General features: G+C 33.5%; 2 protein-coding genes across 2 annotated transcripts; both read left to right on the top strand.

Moving 5' to 3' along the window:
* Positions 1-2,065: 2,065 nt before the first annotated feature.
* On the top strand, positions 2,066-5,287 carry LOC114195638 (uncharacterized). Its single transcript, XM_028086178.2, has 3 exons — positions 2,066-3,245; positions 3,803-3,995; positions 4,516-5,287. Exons 1-3 carry the CDS (start codon positions 2,415-2,417, stop codon positions 5,022-5,024), a joined length of 1,533 nt encoding a protein of 510 aa, XP_027941979.2. The 5' UTR covers positions 2,066-2,414; the 3' UTR covers positions 5,025-5,287.
* A 5,154-nt stretch (positions 5,288-10,441) lies between these two features.
* Positions 10,442-12,139, top strand: LOC114196231 (transmembrane protein, putative (DUF247)). The gene has a single exon (XM_028086816.2). The coding sequence runs from the start codon at positions 10,600-10,602 to the stop codon at positions 11,953-11,955; it is 1,356 nt and encodes a 451-aa protein (XP_027942617.2). The 5' UTR covers positions 10,442-10,599; the 3' UTR covers positions 11,956-12,139.
* Positions 12,140-21,144: the final 9,005 nt, after the last annotated feature.

Here is a 21,144-nt window from a genome sequence, read left to right as displayed (position 1 = left end):
AGCGAAAAATGAGCGTGCAAAACATTTGTTATTACTTGGTTAATCTATGCTCTTGTATCTTTCGCTGTATATAAGCCACGTTATAAGGTGCACGTTCTGTTTGTATTGAGATTAAAACTTTTCAACAACAAAAACAATTGACTTACGAGGAAATCAAGCCTCCTCGTACTGTACAAACAAAAGAGGAGACTATAGTTTTTCATGCATGGTGCTATAACTACATTTAGTAAATGGGAACAAAAGGACTAACGGTACTATACAAGTTTTGAATTCAATTTTTTTTTTCCAAAAAAAAACTATCCACCCATAATGTAAAATAACTGCCATCCAATCATAAACTATCTATCTATGCATATATGTAATAAATTTGTTGACTTTTAGCATACTCTATTCAAAATTTTATACACCACCAACTAAAGAAAAAAGGTTGATTAATTCCACAGAAGTGGGTAAATTGGCATGAAAGAGATGATATCTGTTTGTAGTATTTGGATTTTGAATGGTCTGAAAGACGTGGCATTTAGTATCTGGTTTTTTGTATGTTGAGAAGGAGAAATGTTATGTGATGAACAAACACATAGTTACAGAGAGATAGTGACGGTATTTGATTGATGCATATGGGTTTTTGTGTGAAGTGTAAAATTGAGTTGGTTTGGATTTAGTGGAAGCGTGGGGTGAGAAACGTACGTGAAAAATCTGCAGTGACCCAGAAACGCACTTTACACACAAAAAAATGAGACTGGAGTTTGAAAGTTGGAAGGCAAAAGACTTTTACACAAAAAGTGAGCGAAAATTCTGAGACCATGAAATGGAGTGGGGCACGCGTCACTCCTCCCTAGGCGAGACAAACCCTGTGTATTTTTTTGTTTTAACAGTGCAAAACATAGATATAGAAGTGTGGTACAGTAGAGAATTCTCAAAGTTTGGAGAATTTTACCACTGGGGCATGTTTTTTCAAATTTAAATTAAAGTTGAAGTTAGTGGAAATAGAAAAGGACCAGACGGGCTTATTTCACAAAAGGAAAAAGGAGATACTGCAGTGCAGGATCCGCAGTACACTCTCTACCCATCATTTCTAACTTACAACCTAATCAAAAAACATTATTATCACACCCAATCTCCAACTATGTTTATGTTTATGTTTATACCTTCACAAACAATTCAAATCGGAACATGAGTTTGGAATAGCCTATGCAAGTGTATGTGATTCTTATGAGATTGTCCTAGGCTGTCATAAAAAAATGTTGAGTTAATTGAAACAAGTGTTAGAAACTATTATTGAATTTGACTTTTTATTTATATATAAAAGAGGTGGCATTGCTTATTCTGTGTTAAAAGAAAAGGAAAAGGTAAAAGAAAAGAAAAGTTGGAGTGAGAAGGTCCAGATCCGGTTATTCGCTGTGTGGAAGTGTGTATGTGACACAAAATAAGGCAAACATCTTCCTCAAACCCTTTTTTGTCGTTTTCATTTCTCTATGTGTCACAACTCCTTGTCTCATTTCTCAATGTTTAATGTTGCCACGTTTAAATTATTGCTGACTTTTCATTTAGTCTCACTCCATCGCTTTAAAATGTAAACAGTCATACTCTCATCGCCTCTTCTCACACCAACTCCAGCAAAACCAAAATAAAGAAGAAACTAAGAAAAATTAAAAAAAAAACATAACTATGATGTGATTTATGTTTTTTTAAAGGTGTTTGTGTCTTTGAGAAAGAGTGAAAGAGAAGAGCATAGATAGATTGGATTCATGCGGTTCAAATATGTATGTATGTTGGTGTTCTTGTTCTAAGAAGTGATGTAGTGGGCTTAGTCATGGTTTGTCTTTACTTGCATATGAAATTAATAGAACATGACGTTGATGTGTGATTTTCATCCATAGCTGAGATGGGAAACGGAAGGCTGGGTTAGTAAGTAAACTAGAAAATTTTAATTTCAAAACAAGATAAAAATTAAACCATAATATGGACAAAGTACATGTGTTGTGCTGGGTAAAATGTCACCGGGGAGTCAAATGCGCAACGCTGGTTAAACACATACGCAAATATCTTTATTAATAAGATCACAGTGAGCAAGAAGCAACAAGAGTTTGGTTTTTAACATGGTTTGTGCCAAGTGTGCTTTCGGCGCAAATCGCTGGGAGTGGAAAATAAAATCCCATTATTTAAGAATAATTGGTGTATGACCGAACCAGTTATCACTCTCTCTCGCCTCGATCTTATAACCCATCTTCATTTGAATCAAGAACAAAGTCTCCTCATTCTCACTCTCTTTCTCCCCGGGGGACACCATTTTTGTTTTATTTTTATTTCCTTTCGTTTTTCTCTCTTGCACTTTCACTCCCTTCTCTTGTGTGAACACAGTTCAGGCTTCACTTTTCTTAATTTGTTTGGTTCTTCATTATAGCATTTCCCTTATGGCTCACAAGTACTTGTTGCACGAGCTACTTCAGGAGGATCAAGAGCCCTTTCTTCTAAACAAGTACATTTCCGATAGGCGAAGCCAGATGAAACGGCCTTCCCCGAACAACACTTTGCAAGTCAAGAAACGCAAATCAACCAATCCAACCACAAGCTTCCCGGGGAATTTGTGCAAAAGTGCTTGTCTTTTTTCCCTCACAGACACCCCAGATTTCAGAAAATCTCCACTATTCGAATTCGCTTCCGCAGCAAAAAGCCCTTGCAAATCCCCCAACGCTATCTTCCTTCACATCCCTTCCCGAACCGCGTCTCTGCTTCTCGAAGCCGCTGTCAGGATCCAGAAACACTCCTCACCCGCTTCGCGGCCCAAAACGAAAGCCCAATCCTTCGGCCTCTTGGGTTCCCTCTACAAGAGACTCACGCAACGGAGCCAGAAAAAGCGCGAGATACAGGGTGGTGGAAGCGTCAAGGTCTCGGTCAAGGACATTCTGAAGTGGGATTCCTCTGTTGGGCGAAAAAAAGGCTCCAACAAGAAAGAGGACGAAGAAACTGTGAATGTGAATGCGAATGCGTGTGAAGTGGGTGGCTTTGTGTGTTCTTACAATGGTAGAACTAGTAGTGCTGTTTGGTCAGAGACCAATGAGGATAAATCCCTCGACATGGAAACATCTAGTAGCGGCTACTCCGACGAGGTTCACTTCATAACCAATTACAAAAACCCCACCTGCTTCTGCGAAAGTCCGTTCCGTTTTGTTCTTCAAACCAGTTCTCCCTCCTCCGGCCGCCACACGCCGGAGCTTACCTCGCCAAGTCGCCACGCAACTGAGGTTTGTCTTTCTTGTTCTTGTTTTTATTATATTAATCTTTTACGGTAATTTGTTTTTTAATTTTATGTTGAACCTGGTTTGTTCTGTGGCGAGTGAGTTGACGAGGATAAAAACAGGACTCGTGAATTGAATGGTGTTCTGATTTTGTCGGTAATGGAACGTGGGTCTGTAAGTTTGGCCGGAATGTCGCTTTTCGGTGGCAATCATGGCCCTCAGTCTTTCCGAAATTTGTTAGAGAACAGCCCTGTGAGGACTGTGGAGGGTTACATATGTCAATTTCGTGTTTTTGTTTTGTTTTTCTGATTTTTCTCATAATTGTACTTTTCGATCGTGTTTCTGCCATGCAAATCTTTTCTCTCTCTTCTGGTGGGTTGTTTGGTAAATTGCTTCTTTAAAGAGTGACAAATTATGTTTTCCACTACTTCTAGTACTGGGTTGGTAAATGACTCTTTCAAAGGGTGAGAAATAAATCAGTTGAAAAGTGATTTACCAAACAACCCACTATCGAAAAATCATGTTAATATTCTAATGGATTTTTGTGTGGATAATGTTGACAGGAGAAAGAAAGTAACGAAGGCGAGAGTGTGAAGAAGTTCGAATCAGGGGAAGAAGAGGAGGAAGACAACGAACAGTGCAGTCCGGTGTGTGTGTTAGACCCACCGTTCGAGGACGATGAGGAAGGGCACGGGAACGGTGACGAAGGAGTGGAGGGTGGTTTTGATTTGGAGTGCAGCTATGCGATTGTACAGAGTATGTCACTGCTTATTTATTTTTGTACCATTCTGTGTTTGTTGTTGTGTGGTCGTTTTCCACCAACGCACCATCGTACACACTTCTTCAAAGTTGCTTGTCTGTCACAAAATACAATAAGAGGAGGGGCTAATTGCTGATGTAGTGATGTGATTGTGCTGATCTTGAACCGTGCTATCCTTGTGGGTTCCATCCGAAAGATCACAGTTGCTCTACATCCAAACGGCATTTCCCATTTATTGTGGATCCTTCACATCTAGATACAAGGCCATTGGTTATAAATTTCAATGTGACCCACTATTTTTCTTGTTAGGAGCTACGTCTTAATTCCCACCACTGCATTCAATTTGTTGGATAACATATGAGCAATCAAAATCCCACCTTGTTTCATAATATTTTTATGTACCCCAGCTTCACAATTCTTCCATACCAATAATGCTAGACACAAATATAATCTTACACTTTTTCTTTCATTAATTCAAGATTTGCCGCTAATAATATATAGCATTGAATTTTACAGGAGCCAAGCAGCAGTTACTGTACAAGCTTCGTAGATTTGAGAAACTGGCAGAGTTGGATCCGGTAGAACTTGAGAGAAGAATAATGCATGATGAAGAAGATGAGGAGGAGGATGAATCATTTATCGAAAATGAGGATAAGGAAACATCGCGTAAAGGAAATGACTGTAGAGAGGTGATTTTGAAAGGTGTGTGGCAATCAAGGGTGCATGACAGACAGCACATCCCAGATGAGTTTAAGAAGCTGGTGTCTGATCTGATAATGGAAGAAGAGAGAGCAGTTGATGGGTTTGAAGATAGGGATATGGTGATAAGAAGGATATGCAAGAGGTTGGAGTTGTGGAAAGAAGTGGAGTCGAACACAATTGATATGATGATAGAAGATGACTTCTGTAGGGAGGATGGTGGGTGGAAGAAAAATGCGGAGCAGATAAGAAACATGGCTGGGGAGCTTGAGTGTGCCATCTTCGGCTTTCTGGTGGAGGAATTTTCAGAGGAATTAGTATGCTAATTGGGGGGTAAATTTTGAAGCAGACGAGGGACTTATTAGTATGAATGATTTATCTTTATTCTTTAGAGTACAGTCTGACTTGCATGTATTGGGTATGATAGGCTAGTAGTAATTGAAAAGGAAAAGAAAAAAAGTGACCCATAAAGATAATCAGGGTATATATATGTACATGACTCATGTTCCTAGTTGGTTATGTTCCTAGTTGGTTGTGGGAATGCTGTAAGTCACTTTTCTTAATTTAATAATATAATTTCTTATCATGACATTTTGTTTTCAGTGATTTGAAGAAGGCATAAGCCTAATGGGTTTCTTAGATGATAAATGAGAGTTGATAAGGATTTTTCTTTTTTTTTCACCGGACCAAAACCGGACCAAAACATGTCGCTAAAATTTGTTTGTATGTTTGGGGAAGGAATATTTGAAGGTAAAAGAATTAGAGTTTGGTGCAGGGAATGGAATATTATAATTGGGTGATCTTTGTCTGGGAAAGAGGAATTTGACAGCAACTTATCAGATTAATCTCATGTTCTTTTCTTTTCCAATGATCCTTTTATTGTTTGATGGATAAACAACTTGTCTAATTTGCATCTTGCTTTTTGCCTTTTCCTTTTGTTCTAATTACTCCAGGTGGCGTCTCTGCTTATGCTTTTCTGCTGCCATTCATCCATCACTATCATTTGGAACCTTCAAATTTGTGTTTCTCCTGGGGAACGCCACTTGTTCAATTCCGACACTGTTGCTCAAACACGTCATCGTCATAATGTCAATAGTCACCAACAAATTTAAAGTAAAAATGGCACTGAGTAATTAATGTATCTTACAGTGATTTAAAGAAAAAAAACATTACATGGCTAAATTAGATATACAGTAATAAAAGGATAACCCAATTGAACATAAAGTATGCTTCTTTGGGTCCTCGGCTTCAACACTAGAAAAACCATTACACACATATGAGTCGGACTCCGATTGTGTAGCACGTGAAATGTAATATCTTTCATGTATTATTGTTGATCAACAGCTTTGATAATAAAATCTTGCATAGTAACCTTTTTGCAGAATTCTTGGCTCTTTGTGCAGCAGAAGAATGGATGGTATTCACAGACAAGACATATATAGCAGCAGAAGCACTCAATACCTTTGTCCCTTAGGTTCATGCGGGTAGGTACAATTTTGCTGCATAATATCCACACAAACACTTTCACCTTACACTCATATTCAATATAATCCTCCAAACAGTGACCTTAGATCCTTAGATCCTTCCCCAATTTCATCCATAGCCTTCATTTAACACCACATGTGAAGAACGTATGCGCCACGAGTAAATGGGGTTATGTCCCATCTTAGCTTTAAAAAAATCCACTACTGGATCGTATTTGACTGGAAAGATCTTAGAAATCATAGTATCCGGGTTGGTACTTGTAAAAGATGTAATTTTATTGTAATTACAAAACGTCTACAGTTCATAATTAGGAATGTTTTTTTTAGGAAATGAATAAATTTTTAATAGCATTAGTCATAAACGACCTCAAGACGAGACAGTTGATGTGATGTCACTTGTAAAAATCCATTATTTGAAATCACTAAAATTTCACCCAAATGTATTAATTTCCAATGCTATTTCTTGTGTTTGCTTCCCAATCTTTCAATTTCCTGAATCCAAATTGATGTGTACAATTGAATACCAAATGACAAGTTTTCTAACTATATAAATACCATTTCTCAATAAAGCACAGGGGTTTTGAAATTTTTTGAAAAAGAAAATAAGAAAAAGAAGACAATTTGAAGGAAAACTCATCAATAACATAACAACAGAAAATATATAATTTTTCCTACAATGAAAGAATGGCAAGAACACACAAAAAAGAAAATTGAATCTTCACTTTTATTTTATATTTGATCTCAAAGTTGATGTTTAATTTCGTCTATCCAATATGAAATTGTATTTTACATACGTGTGAGTGTTGGTTGATAGGAAATGTCAACTATGAAGATGAGACATGTTTGGACCGATTAGAGTGACGTGTTTGTGCTTCGAACCATTATTAATCTCCGTTATATATCTTAAACAAAAAAAAAAAAAAAATTCAAGTGTTTAACTAGGAGTGGGCATGGATTGGATATTTAATGATCCAATCCACATCCATTTTATATCCAAATAATTGGATTAGATTTTTGACCCAAATCTATTTTTTTAGCAAAAATAGTTTGGATTTTTTTAGAATCCAGATCCAAATATTTGGATCAAGATTTAAATTCAATCCAAATATTTGGATCAAGTTTAAAATCCAGAATCCATTTTTAATAAAAGAAATTTAAATTGAATTTCTTAAAACTTGTGTCATTAAGGCCCGAATGACTCAGATGGGATCGACGACCCGGACGGACCCGACAACCCGGACGATCCAGATGGGCCCGACGACCCGAACGACCCAGACGGGCCCGATGACCCGAACGGGCTCGACAACCCGAACGGGCTAGACAACCCGAACGGGCCTGAAAACACAAACAGGCTCGACGATGCGAACGGGCCGAACGACCCAAATAGGCCCAACGACCCAGACGGGCCAGACGACCTGGACGGACAGGTCCAAATAGTCGGGCCCAATCGGGTAGTCGGGCACGTTCGAATCGTGGGGCCCGTCTGGGTCGTCAGGTACGTCAAGGTCATCAGGCCCGTCTGACTCGTTGGGCCCATCCGTGTCGTAGGGCTCGTCCGGGACGTCGAGCCCGTCTAGGTCGTAGGGCCCGTCCGGGTCGTAAGGCTCGTTCGTGTCATCGTGCCATCCGGGTCGTAAGGCCCGTGTAGGTCGTCAGGCTCGTCCGGGTCGCCAGGCCCGTCAGGGTCGTCCAAGTCGTCAAGTCCGTCCGGATCGTCGGGCCCATTCGGGTCATCCGACCCGTTCGTGTCGTCGTGCCCATCTGGGTCGTAAGGCCCGTGTAGGTCGTCATACCCATCCGGGTCGTCGGGCCCGTCCAGGTCGTCGGGCCCATCTGGGTCGTCAGGCCCATCCGGGTCGTCGGGCCTGTCTGGGTCGCTAGGTCGTCCGACCCATCCGGGTCTTCGGGCCTGTTCGGGTTGTCAGGCCTGTTCAGGTTTTTGGGCCTGCCTGAATCGTTCTGGTCTTTGGGCTGCTTGACCTGTTTTCGTCATTGGTTCTGCCTGGTCCGTTCGGGTTTTCGGGTCCGCGTGACTCATCAGGTCATTGGGCCTGATCGACTCGTTCGGTTTGTCGGGCCTGTCCGATCCGTATAGGTCGTCGAGCAAGGCCCATCCAAGTATGAATTTAGCATAGCTCATCTCAACCTTTAGTCTAACCCAACTAAATTTAAATTGAAAATTTGGATTGGATTTTTTGGATTATCCATATTTAAAAATCTTGATTTATAAAATGGATATCCAATCCATAAGATATATAAAATGTAAATTATATTGGAATCCATATCCATTAAATGGATTTTAAATGGATTAGATTTTTAATAGAATGGATTATAAATGGAGTGGATTGGATCAAGAAAATTAAATTTTTTGCCCACCCCTATGTTTAACACAAGTATTCTATTTTTCATGAGTGAAGATGTCTAACCAAGAAATACTATAATAGGAACATCGAAATTTTCAAGCTCTTTGTATCTTACCAAAGAAGAAGCATTGAATCATAATATGTGTTCTCGCAAAAGGGAATTCAAGGTGTACAATGGTCGCAATAGGATACTTTTTTCTCTGTAGTCGTGTCTTTCTCAATTCTTTTTGTCGAACTTTCTTTGGAGAGTAGCTGCTTAACTTTATAGAGGTTTCCAGCTTGTCCTTGTTTCAGTTTTTTCTAGGATCGCGGTAGGTGGTTGACGTATGTCGGGGTTATCTCGACTTCCACGAGAATGTGGTTACGTTTAGCCGTTATCCTGCGAAGAGGAGATGGACTGTGAGTTTATGAATTGGGCCTTCATCTATGCACACATGTTGACTTCAAATCAGACCCAACACATTTATGCATGTCGCGCATATATGAAATGGTAGTTATTTGAAAATGATAGTGTCAAAATAACTTTTTCCTTATTTGAATGTGAAAAAACATTTTTTAAACATCATCCACATTTTAATATTTTACGACATTAGAAGGACAATCAATTAAGATTTCCAAATGTCATATTATTGATACGTGACATAACATTCAACTTACAATAGTGATATTTAAATCAATTTTTAGTATGAAAGTTTTCAATTAATATATCATAATTTTTTTTCTTCTAAAATATTATGAAATCCTTTATTTGTACTAAAAATCGGTTACTCAAATTTGAAATGAAAGGTACAAACAATTCTTTTTAAAAGTTTTAATTAAAAGTTTTAATCAATTATAACTTTGTTATTCATTTTTTATCAATGATGTGATGCATATTAGGAGAAGGATAATATATTATAACAACTAAATTTTGACAACTTCCTTTTATAACATGAGTTGACATATTTTAAGTGAGTTTGGAATATAAAAAAATGAAAAAATGGAAAAATTGAAAATTACTTAAAAGTTTACAACTCAGGTTGTAAGAGAAATTTATCAAAATTTAGTTAAGAAATATGGGAACAGCCTACTCTCAAGAATGTCATAGAAAAAAAAAATTGAGAAGTTTATGTCACCATATCTTGTTTTGGAATCATATATATCGTCATAATTTAATGTTTAATACTAACCGTATTTGAATTTAAATTTTTACTTAGGTTTTGTCTAATCCATATATTCTCATGTTTTGAAAGAGGGATTCAACCCATTGAAATTGACTTCAGTTTAAAATGCAAACTATAGGACTTTTTTTTTCTTAAGGTTCGAATAGTGGCATGTGTATACACTACCATTAAGTTTTTTATTTTTTATTCTAATAGTGTCAAGTCCAAGCAAATGACACACCTTACTTTTCCAGGAAGATCAAGTTCTTGACACTTGCCAAGAAAAAATAATGTAATATTATATCTCCGTTTACTTGGACAAAACAAATTGAAACTTCAAATATGGCGACAGCTGTGGAAAAATCAAACTACTGATTAATAAGGTGGCCACATTGAAATTAATACAAGTCGTTTGTCCCTATATAGTTCTTACCACCTAATTCTCGTCAAATATTGATAGTGATCAATAGTCTTTGTTCCCCTACTTTCCTTCATTTCTAATTTAGTAAACTTTATAAATCTAATTTAATATATTTTGAAGGCAACTTTGTCTGAGTTCTACCAATTCTAATACCCTGTGTTCTTTTAAAATTATTCTTTAATAATTATAATATTAATAAAATTTCTTAATTTAATAAATAATACCTGTATAACATAATGTATAGCAATAAAACCTATAAAAGAAAATCTATAGCTAATTCAAAATCATTAATGTAAAAATCATCAGCATATGCTGATGTGACTGAGAGAGACTTTGTTCAGATGCCAAACAGTTTTTGTGGCCGAATGATTTTGTAATCTTTTGGAAATTTGACAAATATGAATTGTTCTCAAGTCTAACATATGTATGAAGTCCAACCTATACAATAACACATTTGAAACATAAGCAATCATTGTGAAGATTCCAATAGCATGGATATGGAGGAAGAAGCCAATGATCAGCACAGAATAGACATATGGAAGGTAATAGACAGAGAAAGGTTGGCGTCGATGGAGATGAAGATTTCGGAGAATCCCAAGTTGCTAAGCAAATCAGCGGGGAAGAGATCGTGCTGCATCTTCAGGATACCGCAGAGCCTAATCGAGGTCAACGGAAAAGCCTACACACCTCGTATCGTGTCCATAGGACCATACCACCATGCCCAACCTCGTCTCAAAATGATCGAGGAACACAAGTGGCGTTACCTCGGTTCTCTTCTCAACAGAACCAAAACCAAAGGTTTTGGCTTAGATGATTTATTCAAAGCCCTTGCCCCTTTAGAATCCGAAGCCAGAGAGTGCTATTCAGAAACCATCCCCCTTGACTCTCACGACTTCATCCAGATGATGATCCTCGACGGGTGTTTCATCGTTGAGCTCTTTCGCAAAGTCGTTGGATTAGTACCCTTTGAACGCGACGACCCTCTTGTTACCATGGCCTGGATATTACCCTTCTTTTACCGAGATTTTCTCAAGCTTGAAAACCAGATCCCGTTCTTCCTCCTGAACCGGTTATTCCAAGTTACGAAACTACCGGGAGAAAAGTCAACGTGGACTCTGTCAACTCTCGCCATGATGTTCTTCAACAACTCGTTGCAGAGAGCAGAAGATGTTGCTGCCTGGGCCAACGTGAAGGGAAAACACTTACTCGACTTGGTTCGTTCCAGTTTCATTCCGAACCACGAAGAAACTAGAGAGCCGAGAAAAAGAGTGACCACGCCGACCCACGTGATCCACTGCGTCTCTAAGCTTCGTAGGGCCGGGATTAAGATCAACCCCGGCAAGGAAAGCGAGAGTTTCCTTCACGTGACGTTCAGGCGCGGCGTGATTGAAATGCCACCGCTTACAATGGACGATTTCATGAGTTGCTTTTTGCTGAACTGCGTGGCGTTTGAGCAGTGCTACAGTGGCTGCTCCAAGCACTTCACGGCCTACGTCACTCTCTTGGACTGTCTCGTCAACACTTACAGGGACGTTGAGTATTTGTGTGAACGGAACGTGGTCGAGAACCACTTTGGGACTGAAGGAGAAGTTGCCAGCTTCGTCAACAACGCCGGAAAAGATGTGGCGGTTGATTTGGATTTGTGTTATTTGTCTCAGCTCTTCAATGATGTTCATAGATATTACAGAAACAGTTGGCACGTTCAGTGGGCTAGCTTCAAGTACACTTACTTTGATACGCCATGGTCGTTTATCTCTCTTCTTGCCGCCTCCGTATTGCTGCTTCTCACGGTGGCTCAGACCTACTTTGCGGCTTCTCAGTATTTTAAAGACTCCGCAAAACAATGATCTACGCTCCAGTCGTCTTGGAACGAAAAGTTTAGGATCTTGTAGCCAAAATCACTGTTTACTTTCGGTTCACTCAAGATAAATTTAATTGGATAGAAACATGTGTTGTAAATTCGATTATTTAAATTAATATGAAGTATGTAGGGTAGTGTTATTTTATATGAAAACTTTTTATATTTGTATACCTGGTGTTTCAAAATAAATATATATATTTACTTGTTGATAAAAAAAAAATGTATGGTAGTGTTTTTGTGAATATTGTTTATTCAAGTACGGCAATTTTGGAGTTGTAATATGGTTAATTATTCAATGTGTTCACTAATATAGTTATTCTAGATTACTTATTTTTGGGAGTATGATTATTTTGAATTAGGTAGTTCAAGAATAACTTTGCTGTAGTATACCCCCATTAGGATGTATGGTTATTGTGGATTATAATTTCTTGGAATATACTTATTTTAAAGAAAAAAGCATGGGAATATATATATATATATATATATATATATATATATATATATATATATATATATATATAGATTGATATTATGAGAATGTGGATATTACAAATTACATAATATACGAATATGATTATTTTAGATTTTAAAATATAATTATTTTGAATTACATAAGTCACAAATATTCACAATAAAAAAAATCATTTAATGACCAAAATGACATGGTAACAAAAGTCCTAATTACAAAGTAATTACTAACCAAATTTTAATTTTATTGCTAAATATTTACTGAAAATTTCTATCTTATTTCAATATTTAATAATTTGGTCATCCCTGACCAATTTAACAACTAAAAAGCGTTACTTATTTCAATTATTTGATGTAGAAATTAAAAAACTTACCAAAGTTATTTCAATTATTTGAAAACTACTGCTTTTATGGAAATGCAGGAAAAAAAAAAAGTGGGCCTTTTTACGGGCGACAAATTTATGGCCCAAAGAATGCGGACTTTGCAAAGATGAGCTTCCACCTATCATCATCTGTTTAGAATCTTAGCTGTTCATTAAAAAATGTTTTTCAATGACGTTCATATATGGAAAATCATCCACACGTGAGATGATGTTGTGTTTCTTTTTAAGACTTTTTCATCTCTCATTTTTTTTTTAATTTAAGGAATTCATTATAAATACGTTTAGCAGCTTTTAAATAATAAATTAAATTTGGATTCTGCAAAAAATATCCATTCATGGAAGGTTTCGTGACTCTCCCAGGTAGTTTACAGTGACACGTCTTATTTGGCCGAAAGCACAAGGAATCAAAATGGTGAAGTCTGCAAGACACGGTCTTCCTTTGACCGTCACCTTTACATTTGAATTGTGAAATCGTTGGTCCCAGAATCTGTCAAGAATTCTGGTATATAAATACTAGACATTTGGTCTTGCCTCATCATTTATCTTCTATCATTCATTCACAACAGAACAAAACCACCCAAATTAACAGGTTTCCCTTTGCATCCACCACGCAATACCCATCTCCATGACTGCTTCAAGTGAAAAGTTTCTGTTAAATCAACTTCCTCAACCGGTAAGACCCTCGAATAGTTATGACACGACCTTAGGAATATCATCAACAATTTATCCCCCACAACAACCGATTGATGAGAATTATGTGCCACCAAGCATGGTAAAAGATGAAGAGGGACAAAGGAAAGTCGCCCTTGTATCTAAGCTTGTGAATCGCGTTTTCGATGAGTTCCAGAAAGTAGAACAAATGTTGAGTGAAGAAACCCAGAACACCACTTCCCGTGGTCTTCGGCAACCTGTTCAAGAGAAGCTTGAACGCTTCAAGGTTCGATATCTTTCTACCCAAGAGGTTGTTAAAGATGACGACAACAAATAGTGAGACTTTGTTCAACTTAGTTTTTTACTCTTGGAATGTAATTTTCAGATGATTCATATAATTATCAATTGTCAATCATATGGATTAGGGTAACTAAACCTGTAACAAAATTCGTTAATTCTTTTTAGATTCGTTTATTACTGCCAATGTTGCTGGCCCATGAAATTTTACCATTTTTTCTTTATTTGAATCTTCTTTTCTGTGTGGTTCGTCTCTTGAAGTAAAGAAAAAGGAAAAATATCATTTGGATTGTTCTTTAAGAAACAAATTTGAGTTGGACTGAAGCTTGCAAAATTTCCTCTTTTCTAATTTTTTTTTCCCATCAGATTCACTCGAGAAGAATAAATCAATTGAGACGTGTATAGTGACATATTCAAAACATTATATTCCATGGTTGAATGCCATTTTACAACTTAGCAATTTTTTTTTTCTTTTTAAGGATTAAATCTAGTCATTTCTGAATTTGAGAATTAAATTATTGTAAAGTTTTGAAATATAAACTAATTTTAATTTTATTGTGATAGTTAAGAGATCAAAAATATATTTAACCCTTAATTTTAATCATTACAAAAATTTTCTTTATTAAATTTAAAAGTTAGTAACTTATCAATATCCTTAATTATTTTGTATAAAAATAACTAACAACTTGAATATTTATTCAGCTACAGAGTGTAGGAAAATTTATCAAATATGTGTAACTTTTTTTCCATTTCACATATGTTGCCAATCTTTAAAAAATGATTAAATATATTTTTCTTTTAAAATTATTTAAAAAATGCATTTTGTTCATAATTAGATATATACTTATATTTTGTCTTTACATTTTAATGAGAAGAATATTTTATTTAACTTGAATAAAGCGTAAGGACAAAATATATATATATATATATATATATATATATATAATTGAGAGATGAAACAATTTTTTAACGTAATTTGAAATAAAAAAAAATTAACCTTTTAAAAAATTAAGAACATGTAAAAAGTCCCTATATGAAACAACTTCGCTGTAAAAAGGTCGTTTTTATGCAATCTGACTTCCAGACTAGAGTGGACTTTCCATATAAAATCATATTTGGTCAACACATGTTTAGTATTATTAATAAAGTTGTGTGACACACAACTTATAAACTTTTTCCTTTTTTTTTTTCTTATAATTTATGGTGAAGTGCTCTATTTGCATTTGCATGACTAACCTCAAACACACTACAATTGTACGAACATTACATAATTTCAGGTTAATCCATACAATACTAAAATTGTGTTATTTATTCACAACTTCAACTTAAATAATTGTTGTAGTGAAACAATTTCACCACAATTAAAATAAAAACAAATCAAACTAATCAAAATTATGTTTGTGCCGAGTAACTTTAAAGTTGTGTTCACCTTAGTCGTCCACTTTTCTCAACAAAAAAAAAAAAACATTGTGTTGCATAAAACATGATTTATTCAAAACGTAATTTCTTAAAAAATTGTCCATTTCTATAAAACTAAAATAAATTACACTGTAAAATTTCCGCTAAAGTATCCTTGGACTCGCAATGGGATGAGTAATATAAGTTATGGGAAGCAATTGGTGTGAGTTAATAAGACAACACTAGTTATTGTTAGGTTAAAATTTTATTTTGATCATTTAAATTTTATGAAAAATTTAATTAAATTTCTTATTTTTATTTGATTTAATTTAGTTTTCTAATTCTTTAAAATGATTCAATTATATCCTTTTAGTTATATTGATATTAAATGTTTTTTATAATTTATACATTACATCATTTTACCTACAAAATAAAATAAATTTAAATATTTAGACTTTTAGATGAAGTAATTTAATTTATTAATTTTAACTAAAATTTAACATTAAATAAAAACTAATAATTTAATTGAATTTTTTATAAGAATTAGATAATTAAAAGAATATGTTAACCGATCATGATGTATGCAGAGGAGGCAGAGTTGAGAAAGGTTTATGTTACCTAGATAGAGTTGATGAATTGATTTATGTGAAATTAGTGGAGCTAGATTATTGTGTTGCCACTCTCTACTACTTCTTTCGGGGTTACTCACCAAATCTATGTTTAGAAATGACTGCAAGATTTTACTATTATGTGAATTTTGAAAACATCATCTACTGGCTACGTACTGCCATTAAAAAAACAATAAATACTATACCCCTATTATTACTTTAGAGTAGTGGTGATAGTGGTACTCTCGCTAGGTTTCTTGTTCTAAATGAGCTCCAAATTCAATATCAAAATCCAAATATTATTAACGTACCCGTTTAAAGATCCAAATTCACTTTCTCAAAAAAAATCAATAACTATCAATTTTGCTATTGAGGTAAATTCTACATATATTTAAAGTTACACGTTTTCGGTCAGAAAAAAAGGATAAAGCAAGGTTTTCCTAATTCACATTGTGTATACTGAAAAGAAGAGTAATTAAAGTAATTTATGATCTTAATCATGTCATGACCTCAATAAGTAGACATGAATAAAGATTCTTTTTTAAACTTTCATGTGGTTTAACTGATTCTTTTGGAAAATTATGTTTTGACAATTTTTTTTTGACAAATTTGAAAAAAAAAATTAAAAAAAATAATTTTTTTAATTAAACTAAAATAATAAAATATTACTTTCTTTATTTAAATAAGTAATTTGTCTTGTTAAAAGAAACTTTACTAAATTATCATTTTTCATTCTTTTTATCTGGACATCTTGAAAAAAAAAAAAAAAAACTGATTCAGTCCATTTTTCTTGTCGAATGACAAATTTAACTTTTATGGGTCAATATGGGATTGTAATTTTCTGATAAGGATTTTTATTTCATTATCCAATAACAGGGGTATAGTATTTATTTATTTTGTGTTATGAAGAGGGATTAGCTAAACATTGTATATAATGAAGCATTTATGGAGGTCTTTATAAATGGGCCCACTTGCCTTAACTCTTTGAAAGAGAGAAGACAAGGTGTGGCAGTGGCACAGTGAAAACTACAGTGCAATTTGTAATTGTGGATTGGATTTGGACAAAATTCATTGTACCAAATATTTTGTCACTAATTAGTGGTTTTCGATAAGACAGTTGTAATTGCCTCTAAAAAAAGTTTAGGTAACTAAACAAATCTTTACAAATTTTGAAGTGTAACTTGTAGTTTGTAAAAAAAAATCATTTTTTATTTTTAATAGAGTATTTCTATCTTTAACAATATATGAAGCCTATTCTAAGAATTAATTATATATTATTTATTAATATTAACTCAATTTTTATAAAAATTAAAAAAATATAAATATACAGACATGACAACTTATGAGTTTTTGTTAGTATATATAAACATAATTTAATCTTTATCCAGAGTGGTGGGTTAAAGATTTAAATTATTAATATCATGGGTAAAAATTGTTTAAAACTATATTTTACTCGTATAGTAATCTTAATAGTTTAATTTTAATCTATTTAAAATTTTATCCATTTTTTTGTTCTTTTAGTTTGAAAGTATTCTATATTTTTTCACACGTACGTTTCAATAGCGTTTTTTAAGCTCCATTAGACAGCAGTTTTTGACTAAAAGTGAATTATTTTCGATTAAAGAGATGAAAAGAATTAGAGAGATTAAAATTTCAATTTAAGAAAAAAATCTAAAATTGTAAAAACATATTTAGAAACTAATTTAATTAAGAGTATAAAATAAACGTCTTTGATAATGCAACGAGTACATCTTTACGAATAGTGATGATTTCCTTGTCTAAATATAAATAAACCATTTGAAAATTAAAATTGGATAGCAGATGAAATAAAAAATAAATAAATAAATAGTAAAAAGATTATGTTTTATAAAAACAAGTGAATACTTTATAAATTATTCATGACAACGTGGGCTTAGATCGACGGTCCAATCTTAGGTCTATCAAAAATAATAGGACGAGTTGAGATATTAAATTTGTAAGTCAGATCCATCAAAGTTCGATCCACATAATTTGTGGCCTGCGTGAGCTAACCCATGATCCGCATAATCTAACACCTCTTATCCTAACTTAGTAATAAGTTCATGTTTTGATGTTATTTATTAGATTCTTTTATGGTCTAGGACTGTTACAATGGTGTTTATTGAACTTGTTTTTATGCTCTAGGACTTGTTTTATTTGAATGTTTTAATGCTTCAAATATTAAAATTGTGATGATGATTTTGATTTGTTATATTAGGTTGTGTTCATGCATGCTCCATGTTTGTTTTATTAGACTGTTTTGATGCTTAAAAATTAGAATTATGATGTCCGAGACTTATTTTTTTTAAGTCAAAATGTTCACATATGTGGGCCAATCCCATGGGCCCACAAGTATGCAGGTGGATCATATTTTCAAACCCACAATTTTTCTATAAGGCAGGTCAGTCAGTTTGTTTTAATGCCTACAGTAGTAAATCATTTTTCTTATATAAAATGTTCTTACTTTTAGTAGTTTAAATTTATTTTAATAACTTTTATTGTTATCATTAAGAGAATCGGGTTAAGAAAAGAGAGAAAACGAATTTATTTTGGTATTATCTTGTACTTTTTACATAATAATCATCAAAATACATAACAATATTCACCTTTATAATTTCATTTTTTACTTGATTAAAGGTATACTATATACAAAATCATTAAATAACAATCCATTTTAAATATCAGAATCCTTAGTCAAATATTAACTAAATTAGATATAATTTTATAAAGTAAAAATTATTAGTATGTAAAATATTCTCTATATTTATATATGAATAAAAAATGATAACTAGTTTGTGAATTACTATTAGTGTTTAAGTTAGTCCCTAATTAATTGGTAACTAAAATCTTGCTGGCTAATATTATAGATAAATTTGCATTCTAATTTACAAATCAATTATAATTTTTTTATTTATGATAGAAAATATTTTAAATACTAATAATTTTTAGTTTATAAAATGGTATTTAAATTAATCAATATAGTGACTAATTATTTTTTACCTTATAAAATTGTTTAAAAGAATAGCTAACAATATACAATTATCATATATTTATTAAAATACAACTTTTAAATTAGTGTATAAATTTGAGTTCATAAATTTATTTTCTTATAGCAAGAAGTTTGAAGGGTTTTCACAAGATGATTTTGGTCTTTTAAGAACAAATTTTAAATATTTTCTCACCATCTACCTTGCGTGGCCTAAATATTGTGTTATTTCTATGCTTCCAAGCCTTTTAAATTATTGCTACCCATAACACCTTCTAAACTTTATTTTGTTTTTTATTTAGGCTAGATGCATAGAAGTGTTGAAAGAGAAAGGAAAACATATTATGACGAACATATCTAACACCTATCCACTGATCACAAAGACCACAAACTGACCCAAATATGTAACAAGTACAAAACATATGATTAACATTATCCTCCACAACATATAATTAGTATTATCCTCCACCTGCTTACATAAATTACATAAGTTACCCACCTCAATTCTTTTATGGGCTAAATTTACTTTTGTTGAAATTTGATTCATCAACACTTCGCAGACCAAATATTATATTGTTCGTAATGTTTTTACACTCCAAAAAGTACTGAACAAATTGGTATTATCTCCTATCATAGTATTTTGCAATATAATATATTATGTTAGAGGACAATACCAATTTACAAAGAATGACTATTTTCATATTAATTACCAAATATGAATTTTCAAATAGACATATAATAACTATATTCATTACAATATTATTAAATTGTTTTCTTTAAACCAAAGTATTTTTTCATTTTATCACGAGGATAGAAACAATATTTATTAATATGAAATTAAAGAAAATTAAAAATAATGAGACAATCACAATAACAATTGGATAAATGAAAGAATATTGAAAAACTACATCATAAGACAGAGTTATTCCAATTCATAACTAATGCATCGAGGCCTGTTACATTACAAATATATCATTGTATTCTAATATGTTTACTAATTCTAGATATAATGTGACAAAATAATCTTAAAAATAATAAAATAATATTCACTTTCATTAACTTTCAACTTGAGTCTTTACTATGAAAGTGTTATACATGTCTAACAGATCTTTTGTTTATGCATTTTCTCAATTTATTACACCCATTAAGCGCTTGTCGAATTTTCCAAAAGTTAATTAGGAATTCCCCTCAAACTTCACCCGTCAAATACATAGTCTCAGATTTTTTTTATCATTAAATGGTTTGCAGATAAGAAAATTTGTATGACAATTGTCAATTGTATTGAATAAGTCCTATAACTACTTTATTGAACATACTAAATTATACACTCTTTTTGTACTTTTTTTCTATCCCTTTTTATTTCCTCTCGTTTCTCTCATGCTATGTTTATCGTTACTTTTGCAAGAATTGCTGCGTGTTTCTTTTGATACTACTTGAATTTGGTGCGCTTCAAAGACATGCACAAACATATAGTCAAACATTTTAATATATACACGTATGGAATTACACGCATGCATGACTTGAGAACCAATACCTATCAAGGGAAGGTAAGGTGTCAATATCACAAAAATATGCTCAATGGTGTGTGTTTTTTACGTTGAATAAAACTTTGGAATAGAATTATATATTATTTCTTTACATAATTTTAATCTATAGTTTTTTTATACCATTCATTTTATTTGACACCTGTCTTTGTTTCTGGTTTTGATGCCTTTCTTTCAATTTTCGTATCCACATAATAACTTTTCTCCTTTAAAAACTCTATTTTCTTGAGAATGAAACATCAACAAAAGTGTAATTAAGGTGGACCACAAGTAGATGCTTGAGTTTGAAACAGCCTCCAAGAAGCTAGATTTTGCCTACATTATTCTTGTAACCTCAATAAAATAGTAGGCTGAAACATGATTATGATACCAGCACTCATTAATTCCATGAAGTAATAATCAATTCTGAATGATTAAGCCTTCCCACCACTTGCCCCCTTTTCTTTACCAAACTAGCTACCATATCTGCTTTCTCATTTTTCTCTACATTCCCATTTTTATCAAATCCCCACGGAGAGAATGAAGCTAGGGAAACACCACAATGCATTAATATTCGAATTTCTTTTCTATTTCAACCTCAGTCATTTTAATTGCTCCCTGGGATCTCTTCAAACCAAGTTTCTCACTAGTAGCAACCTACGACTAGGTTTTAAAAAATTCTGTTTGAAGTGAGGGAGACATTTAATTATGCTTTGCAAGAAACCTAAAATAAAATGGCCGGTGGCATATATATATGAGTGTCTCCAAATTAAGCAAATTTGTTAAACCTACCAGAAAGAGCACCTGCAAATATACCAGCTGAGAATTAAGGTAACATATATA

The sequence above is a fragment of the Vigna unguiculata genome, chromosome 1, assembly GCF_037176805.1.
Source record: "Vigna unguiculata cultivar grain cowpea cultivar isolate G323 ecotype 2 chromosome 1, ASM3717680v1, whole genome shotgun sequence".
Classification (NCBI taxonomy): Eukaryota; Viridiplantae; Streptophyta; class Magnoliopsida; order Fabales; family Fabaceae; genus Vigna; species Vigna unguiculata.
This window is presented reverse-complemented; position numbering and strand designations above follow the sequence as displayed.